Below are 19,458 nucleotides of genomic sequence, written 5' to 3'. Positions count from 1 at the left end.
CACCTGTACCAGGTCATTGGCTTCTGGTTTGGGGGATGGAAGCAAAAGTAGAGTAGGATCTGTACAAATAATGGAGTGAAAAGAGGGGGGAACACTGTAAATACAGGGTTGAAGGGTCTGTTAGCAACTGAGAGCTGCCAGGAGGGTGGATAAGGAGTCCTCTCTCAGGATGGGATGCTCTGGCAGCCTGGGCTTTACATAGAAGGCCCTTGGAAGGAGGTCTGGCTCCATAAAGAACAATTAAAATAAAGTTTTTACCTTATAACTCGACTTGCTCCTCATCTCAGCTGCAGCAGCCACTGCTGCTCTCTCCCGTTATTCCCAAGCTCCTCTCAAGTCCATTTTCCCACAGTCCCTGTGGACACTGGACTCCAGCATCTGCTGAGCTGCAGAGTTCTGTTCCTGCTCGTTCTTTTTGTGATGCTTGCTCTGCTCCATGGGGCTGACAGTGGGAAATGGAGATGTTTCCTGAGTCTTCTGCAGGATTTTTCTCTCTTTCCCACCCCTGTGCAGTCGGTTCAGAGCAGACTCAGGAATATTCCTGCTCATTTGCACTCTGAAGGTGAGAGCAGACTTTGCTTTATACTTCTATCACATGTTGCAAATGCCTTTGAGATGTTTCTTTCATTGTTATCTCAAAATTCTGTGCCCTATTGATTTTTGGATTTTCTCTGAGGGGCTGAAAATTTCAGCACTAACCCTGAAACCAACTGAAATAATTGATTATCTGTTTTTACCTCCTCTTCAGTTATTTACCTCGTGCCCTTCGATGGAGAAAGGCTGTCCTGTTTCTCGATGATTTAGTGTAAAGCAGATCTTTGCTGAGCTTTAATATCAATTTATATAACCTTGATCCAGGGGTTATCTTTTGAGAGCCACAGGTTTATCTAATATGTAATGGAAGAAGTTGTTCTAGAAATGATTTTTTTATAGCTTATTCTTATTGAACATATGGGTAATGTGAAAAGAAACATATTTTCTACAGGCTCATATAGCAACTGAAAATAAATTATATCCAAGAGTAATTAGATGCCTAATGGACTCTATAACCAATTTAGATATCTTAAAATACATCTTATCATGAATAGATATTTTTGTATACAGTTTTTTTTTGTGTGTGGATATTAATGGCAATGGCATTTTTATCTGTGTTTTGTCTTTGCCTCTATGGCAAGAAATATGCTGGTCATTAATACTTTAAACCTCTGGGTATCAGTCAGGACACAACATGTGTTTTTGTTCTAGGATGAGCTTTCTGAGATAAATTTACTGTGCTTTCCACACTCCTTTGAGTCATTTGTTTTCTCCAAGAATATCAGTGTATAGGTGGGGTGTCTCTGGGCAAAGTCTCTTTCTAATTAAGCAGAAAAATGTGCGATTCTGCCCCCAGGTTTCAGTATAATTTACTTTACTAGGAAATCTTCAGATCCTTCTTTCTCTTAGGGCACATTCCAGGATATAAAAATGATTCATGTGTCTTGGAAGTACAGCTTTGGGAAGTTTGTCAAGTTATCTTGAGTAGCACAAGAGTGGGGTGAAATCGCCCTTTTCATTAGGTTAAAAAATATTAATATTTTATCTGCCTTTGTAGAACCCATTCATCATCTTCAAAAGATCATCAGAGACAAATTGTGGTTTGAAAGAGTGGAAATTAGACCCCGACTCATCACTCCTGCTTTGCATTCCAGTGTTTGGGATGCAGAAGGGAACTGGAATCCAGAAGCAAATCTGCGACTGCAATAACAAATTAGCGCAGAAGATTTAATCTGAGCCACATAATAGGGAAAGATGTTGGGGGAGAATGAGGCCTGAGCTCAAAGATCTTGGCACAGGCCTGGTGCAGTGGAACTGTGTGATGGAGGGGAGAGGGAGGCTCTGAAAGTGAAGAACAGCATATAAATTAAGCCAAATAAATTAAGTGATTCAAGCATTAATCAGGCCAGCCCTCCGAGTTCATTCAGAGAAGCAAAACATCTATCATTGCTTCTCTGGAGATTGTAGCACTGTCGAGAATTCAGTTTAGCCAGGACATTTAGACCAACCCTTGCATTCAAAAAATTTCTTAATTTTCTCATTGTCTGAAACTGATTGTATCTTTTTGCCTTTCAGTAAGTTTCACTTAGTTGCAATTACTTTGGCTTCAAAATCTTGAAATCGAATGAATTAATGAAAATGGAAAATCAGAACTCTTTCCTAATTAAGAACTGAGCTTTTCAAGGAATATGAAAGGATTTAATTTAGAGAGAGATGTTTGGAGAGCATGAAATGTGGCTTGAAGGAGATACATGTGCATTCAATAGAACTCACTGAGCCCAGCCAGATTTGTATTGACGGGAAACAAAAAGCATCTGAAATCCTCTTCCAGTGATAGGATAATTTATGGGCTTTTTTGAAGTGCTCTGAGTTGACTTTCAGTTCAGGGAAATGGGTGGCCACCTCTGTGTCTCAGTGGACACAGTTCCTACTGAATTCCTCAGTAGTTCTTTCCTTGTGAGTTTGCTGAATCTTGGCAATGGGATTTTGGATTTGGTTTTCCATGGCTTTGTAACCCTTCTGCATGGATGGGGGAAACCTCTGTTCTGGCACTGCTGCAGGTGACACTGAGGGGTGTAAGGAGTGGCTCAGATAGTGGCTCTGACTGTTCAGAATGGATTTTATTTTGTATTATCCTTGAAATCTGGCTCTCCTGATCTGCTGCATCCCTGTGTGACACCTAGGGCTTGTGCCCTCCCCAGGCAGCTCCCACTGAGTGGAACATTACCAGATAGGACCTAAAGGATGGGCCATTTCTCATCATTGGAAATTTAGGAGTAGTCATCATCATAATTCTCCTCCCCCACAGTGCACAGCACGTCCTGGGTCCTCCACAAGTGATGGCTGCAATAATTACGTGTGTGGAAGGGGAGATGTTTCCACGGAGGGTCAGGTTGGCTGCTCAGCTCCAGCTCTGCTATAAAACACGAGATGTGTGGGTGAGAAAATGCAGAGCTGTTAGCTGGGAGTGCTCTCAGGAAGCATGGTGGGACAAAGGCAGTAAGGTGCCGAAAATATAATTGCACTGGGTAACGAGCTGATGAAGCCTTTGACGGGGTCCATGCTTGACCTTGGCTTTTTGAGCACACGGAGAGAATGTGGTGTTGTATTCAAACTTCTGGTAGAACGAGGTCACAGCCCCCACTGTCCTTACAGAGAGGAGGAATTTTACTTTTCCGGGTAGGAGCAACCCATACAGGATCCACTAAATTTGCATGGCACAGTCCTCAAAGAAATCCACGTACATTTAAAATTGGCAAATATCAACAGCTGCTCACTGCCGTTATAATTACCCAAATTGCAGAGGACCGTCTGCAGCGAGTTCTGTTCCATCACGAAGGCTACCCAGCCCCAGTGCAATTGCTGCCTGCCTGCCAGCACTATTAAGTTGTGTTTTGTCACAATTTTCTCCAGCCCAGGCATGTTTGTTTTCTTAGCACAGCCTTGCACCAAGCATTGTTTAAGCAGCACATAATGGATTCCAACCAAGAGGTGCTTTCTGCTCCCATCTGTTTGACAGCCCAGCGAGCAGTTGTGATTCATACGTGCAGTGTAAATACTGGGTAATGACTGGGGCTTTATTTGGAGCCAGTTCCAGGTTGTTTCATTCCTGGGCCAGCTTCTGGACCAGTTTTGAGGCAGGGAAAAATGTCTGATCCCGGGCTTGAAGTTTTCAGGTGTTAAATGTCCCTCTAACAGAGTGACCTATCTTGGTGCAGAGGTGACGGTAAAGGCTGCCAGGAGCAGGAGCTGCCACAGTCTTCTCAAATCTCTAAGGCTGTGTGGTATCCAGTTGCCTTTTCTGAATATAAGGCCACCCAGACACTACCCCAAAAGCTCACAGGGTATTTCTATTTTGACCTTTTGGGGCAACATCGCTGGCAGTGTCCAAGGCCAGGTCGGACAGGGCTTGGAGCAACCTGGGATAGTGGAAGGTGTCCCTGCCCATGGCAGGGGTGGCACTGGATGGGATTTAAGGTCCTTTTCAACCCAAACCAGGCTGTGATTCAGTGAATACAGCGAGGAAAAGAAATATTGGGAAGAATTTATTTTTTAGCCCATTTTTAAACCAGACTCTTCAACAAGTTTTTTGTTTTGCTTTTTCCCCCCTGTTATTAAAAAGATCTTTATATTTACAGATCTTTCAAAAACTCAAATCTGTATTGGTGTAATCAGTCACCCTCCTAGCCACCCCTTCAGGTGTCAGAGGACAGGCAGGGTCCAGCCTTTCCTGCCAGTTTAGGGAATGGGATGTGATAGGAAACACACCGTTCCATCAGGCTGGGATCCAAAAGCTCTGCTGCTCCTGACCTGCTTCCAAGCTGAGATCTTACTGCTGGTCCTGCTGGGCTGGGTGGGAAGTCCTGCACTCCACAGAGCCACATCAGTACCAGCATGGGCAAATTTGGGCATCTTGGATAGATTTGTGGAAACAGCCCTTGACAGAGATGGTGTGTTTGGGATGCACCGCAGTAAATGAGGGCTGGCTAAAAGCACACGTATTTTATTATTATTTTTATTGCTTGTTCTTACTACAAAATCGAGTTCACACTTTAGTGCAGCCATTTCCATTCAGTCAAAACCAGATGCTGTTGCATTTTCCTTTCTTCCTCTTTCTTGTGGCCTGTGAATCCAAGGAATCCCCCGCCCCCAGATGCGGAGCAGACTCCTCGCAGGTCACCAGGCACTCAGGGAAGGGCAATAAATACACACCAAAGGCTGCTTTGGGCTGGTTTGCATCCATCCTGCTGCAAAGACTCAGGAAAGGCTTCCATGCCTCCCCTGGCTGGTTTGTGTTCCAGCACTCATCCCTCTCCCAACCCACACCCTGAGCTGCAGGATCCCAGAGCTCACTCCCCATCAGCTCTTTCAAAGTGATGGCAGCACCAGTTCCCCTTTTTCATCATTCACTCATGTTTGTTCTCAGAGCTTGTTTTTGAAAATCTTTCAAAGATTTTTTTGTTGCAAGGTTTGTCCTGAAAAGGGAATATTGATTTTGACCTATTTTTAACCGATATAGTTCAGAGGATAATTGGAGAGCTGCTGTAAAAACCAAGGCTGCCCTATTTGCACTGCTTAGATTTAACTAAAAAGAAAGAAAGAATTTATTTCACTTTTTTTTTTTCAAGTATGAAGCTGAAAATTTTCTGCTAATCCCTTTTTAGCTGGTCAAATACACCTAAATATATTTTAATGTAACCTCAGTGCCTGATCAAGAAAATATGGTGCAAAGGTTGCATTCAGGTTTTATGCCTGACTTTTTATTCATACTGAATAAATTCACAACATAACTCAGCCTGACAAGGCTCAGATTCCTTTCAAGCATCAAACCAGTTATTTTGGATTTGCTCCTGAAATATTTGCTCCTCGGTGTTATGACGTTTGGAACATGTTTTAGAGAGGTTATCCTTTGATTTTTAAGAAAATGTAAATCAGGAATACCTCACAGAAAGGATGTAGCTAAGTTGTAAGCATGCTTTCCCTTTCCAGGAGCAGTCATTAGCTTTGTATTCCTGCATGGAAAGCAGGAAATGGGGAGCCAGAGCTGGGTCATTTTATTGATTTTGGTCTGGCACAATGAGCTTCTCGGTTTCCTCTTTCTTGAGCGTTGTTTGCTTGGATTTTTAACTCTGGATAGGGATCCTGGGACACCAACAATGAGCAGGGAACTGGGAATTTAAACAGCTCTTTACAGAGATTCAGAAATTCACGGGACCTTCATGTTGTCAATGCCAAGATGCTGCCAAACAACATGATGGGCAGAGGCTGGCACTGCCACTGCTGTAGAGAAAAATATGGATATTTTTCATTTTAATTGAAAGTGTTTCTAGCTTATGAAGAGAAGTTTCCCAAATTAGGGTCGTTCCCAAGTGCTCCTATTTCATCTGCATCCCATGAGCTCTATGGTGGGGTTTTCTGCCAGCTGGTGGAAGGTTTTCCTGCTCATTGCAGAGGGGTTGGACTGGATCATCTTTAAAGGTTCCTTCCAACTGAAACCATTCCATGATTCCTGTAAGGAAGCCATGGGGAAGGGGCAGAAAAGTTGGTTTAGGACCTCATCTGCAATGGGTTCTGCCACATCATGTGGGGCAGCAGGTTTTAAAAAATTCATAAATTATATATATATCTATAAATCTTCCATAGATTTATAATATGGCAGTGTGGGGAGCAGGAAAAGGAGAGGGTGGAAAAGCCTGACTATCTCCAAGCAGCAGTTTCAGTTCGCTGTAGGAGTTAAGAAAAAGAGGAAAAAATTTTAGAAAGGAAAACAAATTTAGCTATTGTGCCTTCCAGATAGAGGAATCTCGCATCTCTTTGTACAGTCAGCAAGAAAGCAAAGATCTGATCATTCTGTGTTCAAATAATCGCTTTAAAATAAACTTGGGGACAAACTTGGAAGTTCTTTGGTTTCCTGCATTATTGGACTGGCTCAGCCAATTTGTTAAGGGCTTGGGAGTCTTTGCTAAGCCATTAAAGAAAATACCAAAACAACTGCAAAAGGCTCTTCTCTTAGTTGGTGCTCATTATAAGCAGCCACAGGGATAAATCCTTCTCATCTGAGAGCAGGGAAAGCACAGCTCAATTTGCTGCCCCCAGCAACCTGCAAAAGCCATAAGAATTAAATGTTTATACTTTTCGTGTCCTACACATGAAATATCTCTTGGTCTTGGAGGTGTTTGCAGAAAACATTTCACTTTGTGTTCACTTCTAAACTGAAGCCAAAAGAAAACCAGGAGATATTTCTTGATTTAAAAGCATTACGTACAATTTACAGCATTCGTTGGGGGTTGTAATTATCTGAAATGTATGTATTTTGTAGACATACTGCATTTGTTGGATTGAGCTCTAGTTCCCATGGTAAGATTCCCTGAGTGACTTTATTTCTTATAGATTTCCCAGCTTCTCCCTTTTTGTGTTTTATAGATAGTAAAGGAATAATATCAACCCAGAGATCTGATACTGTAAACACACCTTCTAGCACCAATGCAGGACGTCAGTGTGTGACAAATGAGGGAAATTAAAGGTATTTTCATACCGATAGCAAAAAATGGCATGGAATTTTTCCCTACTGGAAATAATGGACTCTTTCCCCAGTTATGCAGTTTCTAATTCCTGGTGTTAACTCTTCTGATAAAGGAAAAAGCTTCTCTCTTTGTGCAATGTTGCTACTTGACATAGCTCAAAAGTCCTTAATTTCCAGAGCTGTGCTTAGGGCATAACAAAGTCATGACCCTTAGTTTTGTGCACAGAGGAGAAAGTAAAAAGGGTCATGGAATCACAGGAAGGTTTGGGTTGGAAGGGACCTTAAAGGTCATCTGGGGACCTTAAAGGTCATCTGGGGACCTTAAAGCCCATCCAGTACCACCCCTCTGCCATGGGCAGGGACACCTCCCACTGTCCCAGGCTGCTCCAAGCCCCAGTGTCCAGCCTGGCCTTGGGCACTGCCAGGGATCCAGGGGCAGCCCCAGCTGCTCTGGGCACCCTGTGCCAGGGCCTGCCCACCCTCCCAGGGAGCAATTCCTTCCCAATATCCCATCCAGCCCTGCCCTCTGGCAGTGGAAGCCATACCTCCTTGTCCTGTCCCTCCATCCCTTGTTCCCAGTCCCTCTCCAGCTCTCCTGGAGCCCCTTCAAGCCTTGGAAGGGGCTCTAAGTTTTCCCTGGGGACTTCTCTTCTCCGGGTGAACACCCCCAGCTCTGCCAGCCTGTCCCAGAGCAGAGAGGCTCCATCTCCCTCATCATCTTCGTGGTCTCCTCAGGACTTTCTCCAACAGCTCCATGTCCATATCCTGCTCCCGAGCTGGACACAGTGCTCCAGGCGAGGTCTCTCCAAAGTGGGCCTTACTCTTACAGCAAACGTCAGTGATTTTAGCCCAGTTTAAAACTGTGGATCAACAAATGTTCCCAAATTATCCCCTGGTAGAGTCCTTTGTCTGTCATGTCATTGAATCTGGTTTGACTTGATGTGATTTCTGTCTTCAAACTGAAGCCCGGGCTCTGTGAGGGTTTGCTGCGTTTTTATTTATCTCCCTGTGGAATGTCAGGAGCCACGTTGCATACAACCAATTGCAATCCATAATTCTCCTCATAATTATTACTTTTTCCTTTCTGCCTCAGCAATTTTGGCCCTTTTCAGCACTGCACGGGCCTAGGTCACCTTGGCCACATGCAAAGCTGAGCCGTTGCAGGGTTGGCTTTAGCAAAGTTAATACCAGCTGTGGAGGGCCTGGAAACCTCTTTGCTGGATTTAACAAACCTGCCTATTTCAGTCTGACCCTGTCAGGATATAATTTAAAACTTTGAAACCAGAGAAGCAAAATGACCCCTTTTGGTTCTATTTCTTGTGCTGATCTCTATCCTCAAATAACTGTATTTAGACACTGGATACAGCTGAAAATGAATTTCTGTTTCTAAACGAATTAACGCTGCTGGTTTGAGTTCATTTTCACTCTTTTCCTTATCTGTAGATATTTCCCCTTATTTCTATTATGTAATTGCTAGAATTTATTTAAAGTTGTGTGTGCTGATCTAACTCATGTATCTCAATCCAGTAAAATCCTTTACTTTTATAGAGAGGAAGCTGCAAAGACAGATGTGTTAGGACTCCCCATTCCATCAGTTTTCTGCTCTTCAGATGTAGTAAGAAATGACTTGGAGTCTTCTCTCCCAATCCCAGCAGGGAGTTGGAGGGGAAAAGCTCACAGCCTTGCACTGGGATCACAGCCCAAAGGAAGGGGGATCCAGCAATAATTAAGATTTTGCTCAGTGACAACTCCTTTGCATTCAAATTTCAGAATGGGCATCCCACCAAGGTGAACAAATCTTCTCCAGATGTATCTTCTCCACAAGTATTTCAGGAATAAAAATGGGTTATTTTGAGGCTAGATATCATTATTATTAGACAGTATTCCCAACACCATCACAGGGAAAGCCCTTAATCCTCAAACTGTCCTTCCTTTTTCTATATGAAGATCAGAAGATCAATGTGATTTAAAAAGGAAATAAAAAAAGTAATACTCAAAGAACATGTACTAGTTAAAGTAGATTTACTGCAGAAGTTTTCTGACTCAGAAATAAGCTACTGGCTCATCATCTTCTAGCTAATCAAGTACTGATTTATTAATTTTTAAAGTCTGCTTTATCAGTGAGAATTCTTGCTTGACCTTGACTTAATGTTTCACTAATTTCCTTCAGCATATTGAGTTTTACTAACATCAATTCAAACCAAAACCCCTCAGCTCCAAGCAAGGAAGAAGCAAATTAAGGGGGGGAACGCTTTTCCAGGTTTTTTGATACAATTTGATGCAGATTTTGGAAGTAAATCCTCTAAATAAGAGGGAAAGTTACGGAGATTCCTACTTCAATCATCCTGAAGTCAGTTTGGCCTCTTAGGAGATCAGGGAAAAGCTTGTGTGCACTGATGAAATCTTCTCTTATGCCACAAAAAAAAAAAACCAAACCAAAAAAACCAAACCATTGCTAAAAAGGAAAACAGCAAACTGCAGTTTTAGAAGAGAACTAGAAAACCTGAGTCTGTGGAGAAAAGAAGGTAGAACCACAAACAATTCTTCATTATGTTTTAAATAATGCCACTCTCATCAGGTTCACTTGGCTTCCACAGTCAATAATTTTAAAGGGATCAATCAATTTGGGAATAAGTTGTGGCACCAGCACAGAAATTATTTCTGTGGCTCTTAAGGAAGACTTACAACATATGGCTCTTTCTCAAATGTTCTGAGCAGGAGACTGTACCCCCACAAGGTGCTTTTTTTGATTATTCTGAGTGGAAAATATAAAGCACTGCTCTAATATCTGTATTTATAGTCATTCCCATTTCACCCTGCAACTCAGTTTTGAAAATATTGATTGTAAAGGGAGGGTATCACAGTGTTTAATGGGATTTAAAATGAGCTTTTAAGGGTTTGTGGCAGAAATGTGCAAATACTTTAGGGGAGACTCCAGAACCACTGCAAGAAAAACCCAAAAAAGCCCAAACAAACAAACAAAAAATCTGAATTGATTTCACAAGTGTATGGATTAAAGAAGAGGAGGAAAAGCCAAAACACAAACCTCAAATGCCCTTTCTGAAAGATACTCATTTTTCTTTACCATTAGAAATTTATAATTTCAAGTGTTTCTGTTTGTAGTCACCCTAACACCTGTGCAGTGGGTAATTTTTGCTGCATTTGTGCTTATGAATTCCAGTCAGACTAAGAAAAAGTATAGTCTCATCTCCTCCCAGATGGAAAAGGAGGAAATGAGCTATTTGTTTGAAAGAAAAATCGATGCTGAAGCAAGATTCTGAACCTGGGTCTTGTGCAAAGCAATGCAGCATCCATAACTGGGGCCATTATTGTGCTCCGTGAGAAGAAGTTTCAGCTTTAGGAATTCTCTGAGAGATGATTTTGTCTTGTAACAGCCTGTTCTATTCGGCAGCTGCTTTTTTAACTTTGCAACTTTACCAACATCAATTGACTGTCAAATAAGTACCACTGTGAACTCATGAATAAACATAGTTGTCATTTCCATATTAAGAGGGCCTTCAGCTGAAAAGAATCCATTTGTGCCACTGCAATATCTTAATTATTTACTGTGTTATATTGTAATTAATTGTGGTTTACTCTCTCAAAACTCCATATTCTGTAGATCTCACGGGTTTTGGAAGCAATGCACTAATATTAAAGGCATAATCAACACTGCTTCTAAATATTCATGCCAATAAATGACTCCCATGTGTTTGCTGAGTGCCAAGGATAGTCTGAAGCATTTATTTAGCATTCTAGTGGGATCTGGTTTCTGCAGAGTTCACAGAGATGCAGAATTTCAATGCTGTTGCTGGGAAAGCACGTTTGGATTCGCACGAGCAGGACACTTTGGATAAAGCAATGGTATCTCTGCCAGTCTGGGCTTAACAAAGCCTGAGAGTACTGGGGAAATATTTCTCATTTGAACAATTTTGTTTAGTCTATGACAGCCTCCCAATAATTTCACTTTTTAATAAACATCTCTAATTTTTCAAACAATTTGAAAATCACTGCATTCCAAGGGCGGGGATGCTCTGTCTGTCACAGAGGCCTCACCAGGCTCCGCTGTAGCAATCCCGAATTCAGACACATTTCTCAATAAATCAATTAAACACTAGAACCCTAAAATGATCTTGCTGCAATTGGCTGGCATACATCTCCAGAAAAGCGTCTTGAGTGTACAGGGGAACAGCTGATTTATGGAGCTACTGTTGGAATTTCAAACAAGGAAATGCTGTCGCGCAATCCAGTGAGTTTGTTTAATGAAATGTAAGTTAAATGTAAACAGTTTTAAAATTTATCTGAGCCGAGACTTTTGGATCAAGAGTAGCCAGCATATTGCAAATTGTGCTTTCTCCTTGGAAGTGCAGCTTCCAGAGCCTGTGTAGGTGCATTGCCCCCTCCTGCAAGTTTTTAGGCCTCCTCTGCTTCAGATCCTCTCTCACAGCTCTGTTCAAAATTAATGGGTTTACCTTTGGATGCTTGAGATGAAAAAGAACTTGGTTTTTTATAATCAGGGGAAAGGCAATGTGAAGATTGCACGCAGTCATGATGGTGCTGAAAATGCAATCCAGATGTCCTGATCCGTGCTGGAGTGCAACTGGGATTTCCACGGGCTCTGTTGCTGATGGCGTGTTTAGAAAATTCTCTTACTTACTTGTATATGCATAAATACTTTGTCTCGTGTTGTCACAGAGATGCTTGATAATACTGTCAACCATATTTTATTGATATTTCACTTTTTTTGCACTTGACAATCCTTAAGGATTCCTTTCAACTCAGGATATTCTCTGACCTTAATTGCTGCAACACCACATCTTTTTTTTCTTTTAAGATAAAAACTACGCCTTATGAAAAGCTTGAAATGCATCTTTAAAAATTGAAATACAACTTGGATATTGGGAAGGAATTGTTCCCTGGGAGGATGGGGAGGCCCTGGCACAGGGTGCCCAGAGCAGCTGGGGCTGCCCCTGGATCCCTGGCAGTGCCCAAGGCCAGGTTGGATGGGGCTTGGAGCAGCCTGGGACAGTGGGAGGTGTCCCTGCCCATGGGAACTAAAAGTTCTTAAGACCCCTTCCAAGCCAAACCTTCCTTTGATTCCATGATGTCCATTTCCCTGGCAGAGCCGGGTGCAGGATGATGGACTCTGGGTTTGGACTCAGTCAACTCTGTTTCTTTTTCAGAACCACCCAGCACTGCTGCAGTTTGTAATTCAAGCTGAAAATAAACATCTGGTCATCGATCTGGAGAGGAATGAGTAAGTACCCTGCTGCGTGGTCACTTTGTACTCTTGGAGGAGGGTTATAATTTTAAAATTGATGGTTTAAAATTAACCTGGGGCCAGTTTTCCTAGTGGTCCCCTATAAAAAGTCCCCTAACAAGAGAGTTTTGTTCCGGTTTGGATTATGGGTATTTGTGCATTGCTGATAGAGCAAGAATCTCTATGGCTGTGTGCATTTATGTGGGGCTGAAAATGGACATGTTGCCTCTCAGGGTTTTCCTGTGTATTTGATTTGGATTTGTTCTCCTTTCCTGTGGTAAGGCCTTTTATTTATAGTAATCTGGAATATCCTACAGTCCCTGGAATTTTCTGGGGAGGACTCATTTGTCCTCATGTTGCCTGCACCCATGATTTGCTCCATGCAGTGTCCATCAGGGATGATGAGTCAAGACATTGGGCTTAACCCCTGCTGGAAGGTTAAATGCAGCTCTCTGGGTTTGCTGGCAAGGGGCTGACGATGGGATGGTTGTGCTGTTCATGAGGCCCAGGACCAACGCTGGGCTTGAGCCCTTGTTTGTGTGCATCTTCTTCCATGTGCTCTTGGCAAATCCTGCTCGTGTCTATGAGCTTCAGAGAGGGATCAGAGACTGCTGTGGACATGGTCCCATGGGCAGAGTTTTTAAAGAGATACAAAGCCCTACAGGAATGAAATCACTGCTCTGGAAGTCCATGACAAATGGAAAAAGTGATCAAATTCTTTGTCTACCCCACAACTGTTCCGTTTTCCTCTAAGAGAATCTCAAGGATATGTCGTGGGAATCCAGATCAGGACAACTGCGTGCTGTTTGCCAAAGGCAAACCAAAGATCATGCTCAACCTAGGGAAAACTTTTTCTAACTGTTCCCAAGGATCTGTGAGTTCTGTAGGTTCCCCTGCTGGGGAGTCAAAGCCACAAAGGTATTTTTTTCAGTTTAATAGAGAGAGCGTGGATGGGAGCGATGCAGTTTTATCTGTTAGGAGGAAGGAATGTGCCTGTGAAAGCAAATGTCCAGGGGAGGCCAGGGACATCCTGCCTCAGGCTGGGGATGGACAACTTCAATGGAAAACCACGGGGCACCTCTTTAGTCCTCTGGAGCAAAACAACTCAAGATGCTTTTTATTCCCAGTCATTTGGATGAACCCTAACATTACCCAGCTGTGAAGAATTCCAGTTCACTTTATTATTCTCCATCAAGCCCAAATCTTGAGCTTGCTTTATATTATTTTTAATGCTCTTTAGCTGTTGAAAACCTGTCCTTGAAGGGTGTGTAGATCCCCCATGCATAGGTTGCTGTGTTCCAGTAACTAGAGGAGGATTTAATTCCTTTAGTAAACAGGGATTTCACTTTATATTCTCTTAATCTTTGTCAAAGGGTGTGCCTTCCTGCAGGAATGGGAAGTATGCAGCAATTGAGGAAACTATTTACATTCCATGTCAGCGATTAAAAGAACATAAAAACATAAAAACCATCAAACTGCTAATACAGGCTTTGCTGAACATACCAAACTCTCTTGTACCTGTAATAAAGTCAGATTTAGAAGATTATAAGATGCAATCACCCCCTCTTTTAGAAGCAGGACAGGAAAGTGCAATAAATTACCTCTATGGGCGTCTGCCTGACTGCGTGGATTCGGAGATATTGAGATCTGCTCCTTAAGAAATACAACATTTATCAATTATTTTTTCTTAGCTGGGGTAAACTGGGATTGTCTTCTTTAGTTACTGGAGCGTCCAGCTGAAGATTTGCATTCTGGGAGAGTCATGTGTGGTGTTGACAACACGAGGTTGCTCATCCCAGCAGCAGCAGCTTTGAGGCAGTGTTGTGGAATGGGACACTCAGCCTTGCCTGGGTTTGGCATTCATGGCACACGAGGCAGTTCACAGATCCCAAACCACAGGAAAAAGTTGGTCGTGGTTTTGCAAAATCATTTTGCCTTTTTCTTCAGAATTTCTGACTTTGATTTTCCTAAGAATTGATGGTCTGAGTGTTGCAAGTCCATGCAGAAGTCTTCTCAGTGTGTGCATCTGTAGGTCAGTTTTTTGTTACTGTAAATCACAACCACGCACTGGTCTGCAGGACTGAGCTGTGCTTCCCAGGGAAAACAATCCCAAGGTTTTTGTGCTTGTCTGTAGAAGTTGTGCTCGTGTTCCTTCTGCCTGGAGTGCTGGTGTTGGGTTTGTTGTCACTGGCACGGACAGACAAGTGGTGACACGGGAGGTGAGGGGGCACGAGCACCCTGCTGCTTCCAGGGGGTCTGCAGGGGCATGGGGTGAGAAGTAATGCCCAGGAGAGAAATGAGAGCCTGCGTTTCTGCAGAGCAAACATCTGATGGCAGCAGGCCAGGCTGGGTTCTGGACTCCAGAGGTGGGAGAAACTCATCTCCCTGGAGAAGGGAGCGATGCTCCCATCCCTGCTTCCTGGGAATCTCCAAGGATGCAGATGAGCACACAGCCCCTGCTCCCTCTTTCTGCTGTTGGTGTGGAATGTGCAGCTCAAACGCCCTGCAAGCATTGAGCCATTACTCACCTGCTGCAGGTAGGAGTGGGGAGAGAAACACAAACACCTTGTCTGGAGTAAAAAGTGGCAGCACTGAGAAGTGGAAGCTCTGAGACATGTGCTGTTATCTTTCTGTGGTTTCATGTAAAGCATGCTATTCCTTCGAGCATGGTGGGGGTGGAGGTGCATGGGACCCCTAAATTACATCATTTCTGCATTGGGTCATGCAAAAAAAACCCTGGATGTGATTTTCCATGGTTAGGAGGAACAGCTGCTTTGAGTAGTCTTGACATTAAACTCCATTTATTGAAAACCTTAGAGATTTTCCAAACCTTGAGTTATATTTCAAAACATCATTCAGATGCATTAGGCAACCCCAAGTGGGGAGCAACGTGTGAAACCATCTGTTATCTGTGGAAATACTGAATGTCAGTTTGGTGTTTTCTGATATTCAGACTCATCAAAATGTGCTCATGTGTACTGGGCAAGATGTTCTGAGTGACTTCTGGAAGAGTTACTGGTACCTGCCTTCGCAGCCTAGGGTTTGAAATCTTCTCGATGGCTTGCAGCTGTTGAGATTACTTTTGTGGATATTCATTAAATACTTCAGTGATTAATTTCCAGGCACTGCCCATCTGTAATTGCAACCCCAAAATTATTTGTGGTGGATTCAATTTGTCACAGGCAGAAAACCTGCGAGTGAGCTCACGTTGCAGTACATTCCTTACCATGATTTAACTGCAAAAGATGATTGCACTCCTGAGAACCTTCAGCTCTGAAGGTTTAAATGTTTTAGAAACACTTGTCATATTGGAGAGATTTCCAGAATCAGCAAAGCATCGATCAGCTGCAAAATAAACCACTTTTTGGAGCAGCTGACTGGGCTGGGGTGCATTACATCAGCAATACTGATGCTCTGCTGGTGTGCAAGGGACAGTAATGTATGCACTTAGAAATCCCTTGAAAGTTGATTGCAGCATGTGGGTCTTGGAGGGAAGCAGTTCACGGCTGTGTCAGTGAAACAGAGCCCCTGTAAGATTAAATCTGAGCTGGAGAGTGGAACAGTCTGTGGCTACTGGCTGTTTGTCTGTGACTGGAAACGTTTTGCACTCTGTCAGGGCTAGGTCTGTATACAGCAAAGCTCTTAAGTGTTCTTTTAACTTTAAACATGTGAGCGATCCAGGTAAAGTCAGCAGAATTACTGATTTTCAAAATTAATTTCATGCTTCCATGATCTGCTGACGAAGGTCATAATTATGAATGTCAAAGAAATGTAACTCTGAACAGATGCTGGAGAGCTCTCCCAGTGCTGACTCCGGTGTGTACCTGAGGCTGGGGCACAGAAGGATAAAAAGCTGAGATAAGTCGAGTATGGAGGGGGGATGGCTTTGCCCCGAGGATATCAAGGACATCCCAGGTGTGTCCTGGACAGTTTCCTTCACTGGGATTTCGCTCTCCAGCTTTGCAGAGGGGGCACTGAGGGTGAGATCAGCGTTGTTGTGGCTGGTGGGCCACTGGCAGGGTCCACTGGAACATGGCAATGGAAAGAAAAGGCTGGAATATTTTAGAGGAGCTGAGTTCACTCTTCATTTCCCCATCATTTTATGCTCCTTTTCGTCAGGTTTATAGCCCAGCCTTAACAAAGCAATATAAAAAAGGCAATATATGAGGTTACATTGCTGCCTTTTATTCCCTCTGTAAAAATTCTTCCATTTTATCAGGAGACAAAATCCACCTCAGGCCACGGTATAAGACTCCATCTTAGCCTATAAATCCTTTAGGATCCCAGAGATCTCCAGAGATTTAGAGCATCTTTGACTGTCCCCCTTGCACATTTTCCACTTCTTCATGGAGACACAGTACCCAGGATGGGTTGGGATGTAATGGCCCCGTGTTGGAGGTCACTTTGAAAGCTTTTCCCTAGGATTGAGGAGGCTCCAGCAGCATTCCCTGGGCTGGAAACCAGGCAGTAGCCATCTTCATGCACAGTGCTGATGTGACCAGTTCCAATGAGGCTTCAGAGTTCAGCAATATTTTGTTTTCCCTTTTGGTTCAAAGAAAAGAAGTTGCTCTCTCCACTTTTCTGCCTGACCTCCCTGAATGGGAACACTGATTGGTGTGCAAGTGACATTGGAGCTGGATTAATTTAGCAGGGAAACAACCCATTCCCAGTGCCAAAGAAAATAGCTGACAAGATTTGTTAATGAACTGACATGCTTCTATAGAATCAATGGCTTGAAATGCGGACGGAGAAACAAATCTAAACAAACAAATCCCAAACAGAGAGCTGGGACCTGTCAGAATATACTTGCTATTATAATCCTGTGCTGTGTCTTAGCCAAAAAACTGTGACCTCAGCCTGTTTTATCTGCAAGTGCTGGAGCTGGCAGCTGTACTGCAGCATTTCAGCCTGAGCTGACAGTTGGGATTTCACTGTAATTGAAGTAAAAGTTTCACTTTAATGGAAGGAACAGTTTTTCCCCTTCTGCAATGGCACCAGTCAGATGGTCTAAACCACGCTGAAATGTGGCAATTCAGCTACCACAGCTACAGCAAAAATGGGATCAGTCTGTGGCTCTAAGGGTACAGCTATTTCCCACAGGTTTGTGGTATAAAAATGAAATATTTATCATGGGCACTGAGAAACCAAGGTTTGTTCTGTGATTTTAGCAATGGTAGGTGAGGTTGTGTGGTCAGGGCTACCTCTGGCTGTGTCATTTTGGAGTGAAAGGGTTCAGCCCCACCAGGAGAGAAACTGCTGCTTTCTTGATCTGTTTTTTTCTCTCCTTACTATCACAGAATCATAGAAAATCTTGGGTTGAAAGGGACCTTAAAGACCATATAGTTCCAACCCCCATAAACATCAGGAGTTCCCCATAAGGAGTTCCAACTCCTTACATGAACACAGCAAAAGAAAGGAACAATGAAAGAAGATATTTATGTGCTGATATGCTGGAAGTGGAGAGGATAAAAAGACACAGAAATACAAATTCTGAGACCTTTTTGTGGCTGACTGTCATGATGTCTATCAAGGTCAAACTTCTCTTCCCCATGCCCACAAAACAGCAGGGTAATGGGGCTGTGCCAAATTCCCTGGAGAGAAGAGAGGATTGTGTTCTACTCACATCCCAAAGTTTTGGGGGCAGATGTGGTGTCAGGGGAGTGAGTGCTGCCCTGCCCCTGCCCTGCAGCCTGGGCATGAGTGAAGGACTGATGGATCAAACCCTTTTCTTTGGGAAAACTGAGATGTGGGAAGTTTCACAGTTCTGTGTGTTCTGCAGAACTGCAGACCTTGTTCACGCAGTGAACAAAATCAGTCTGATGGGTGGGACAGGTGCTGGTTTTTCTGCACGAGTGTTTTCCTGAGTTTCCAGAGTGTCATCAGCTGGCAGCTTGGAGCCAAGTCAACACAAAGTTTTTCTTGTTCACTCTCTGTCAGTCACAGCAGTCCACAGCTGAACCTTCCAATTAAAGACAGATCAATAATCCAGATGCATAGACTAAAACATTTAATAAAGAATTAGCCTGCTTTAGGTTCCACTCTCTGAAGACGTTGCAGCAGCCGACTCCAGTATTTTCGGAGCTGTGTTTTAACCTCCCCATGCAGTGCAGAATGTGAGGTTTTCAGCACTTCCCTTTGCCGTGGCTCAGCAGAGAGGTCGGGAGCAGAGCTGGCCGTGGGGAAGGAGCAGGAATGTTGTTCCCTCCTTTCCTCTGCGGGCGGGCTGAGCTCAGCCCCAGCGCCGTGACAACGAGCACACGGCAACATGCAATCCTCTAGGAGAGTAAATTCATAATTAAGGGGGAGACAGGAGATAAAAACCTTCTGGAAACCTCATAATCTCCTGCTGATAGTGCAGCCCACGTGGCGAGGAGCGCTGCGTGTCCCAGGTCACTGTGCAGGTTGGCAGGAAAAGGATGGGAGGGTCCAGCTGGAGCCAGGCTTGGCTCACAAACCTCCCGAGGGTTCCTCACGTGGTTTTTCTATCTGCTCCTTGGGCAGCTTTCAGAATCCTTTTGCTTGTTGAGGTTTTTAAAATTTGTTCCTGACAAGAGTGAGCAGCGTCTCGAAGCAGCGAAGGGGAAATGCTGAGCTCTGCTCTGCAGCCTCAGTGCCCCGGCACTGCTTGGGGTGTTTGAGCTCCTCCTCACAACACCTGTAAAGAGACCAGGCCAGACCCAAGAGGTTTCTCCTGATTTTCAGGAGCACTTGTGGATATTGCTTTCTGGCTTCAGAAATACAGGGAGGACTGTAAATGGGTTTTCAAGTCAAAACTGAGGGTGCTGAGGCCCTGGCACAGGGTGCCCAGAGCAGCTGGGGCTGCCCCTGGATCCCTGGCAGTGCCAAGGCCAGGCTGGACATTGGGGCTGGGAGCAGCCTGGGACAGTGGGAGGTGTCCCTGCCCATGGCAGGGGTGTCGCTGGATGGGCTTTGAGGTCCCTTTCAACCCAAACCACTCCATGATGTTATGCATTCATGGAATTGTCCCTTCCCTGAGTTTGCCCCCTGGGGTTTTAGTTGGGGGTCGGATGTTGCAGAAGGGAGATAACAGGAGCAGGAGGAGGAAGACCTGGCAATGTGTGTCCATGTCAGAACAAACTGGGAAAAGATATCACAACATGAAAAAAAAATTCAAGAAGCA

At 43.8% G+C, this 19,458-nt stretch overlaps 1 protein-coding gene across 1 annotated transcript in view; it reads left to right on the top strand.

Annotated features, from left to right (window-relative positions):
- ADAM12 (ADAM metallopeptidase domain 12) overlaps positions 1-19,458 on the top strand; it is a gene marked incomplete at both ends in the record, with an annotated part of 161,516 nt that overhangs the window by 23,028 nt on the left and 119,030 nt on the right. Inside the window, one exon of the mRNA XM_082286369.1 lies at positions 12,241-12,314. Coding sequence (XP_082142495.1) covers positions 12,241-12,314 — 74 coding nt within the window. The remainder of the gene's footprint in view (positions 1-12,240; positions 12,315-19,458) is intronic.

The sequence above is a fragment of the Coloeus monedula genome (assembly GCF_965178545.1).
Source record: "Coloeus monedula genome assembly, chromosome: 8".
NCBI lineage: Eukaryota > Metazoa > Chordata > Aves > Passeriformes > Corvidae > Coloeus > Coloeus monedula.
Note: the sequence above shows the minus strand (reverse complement) of the source record. Positions and strands in the feature narration are given on the sequence as shown.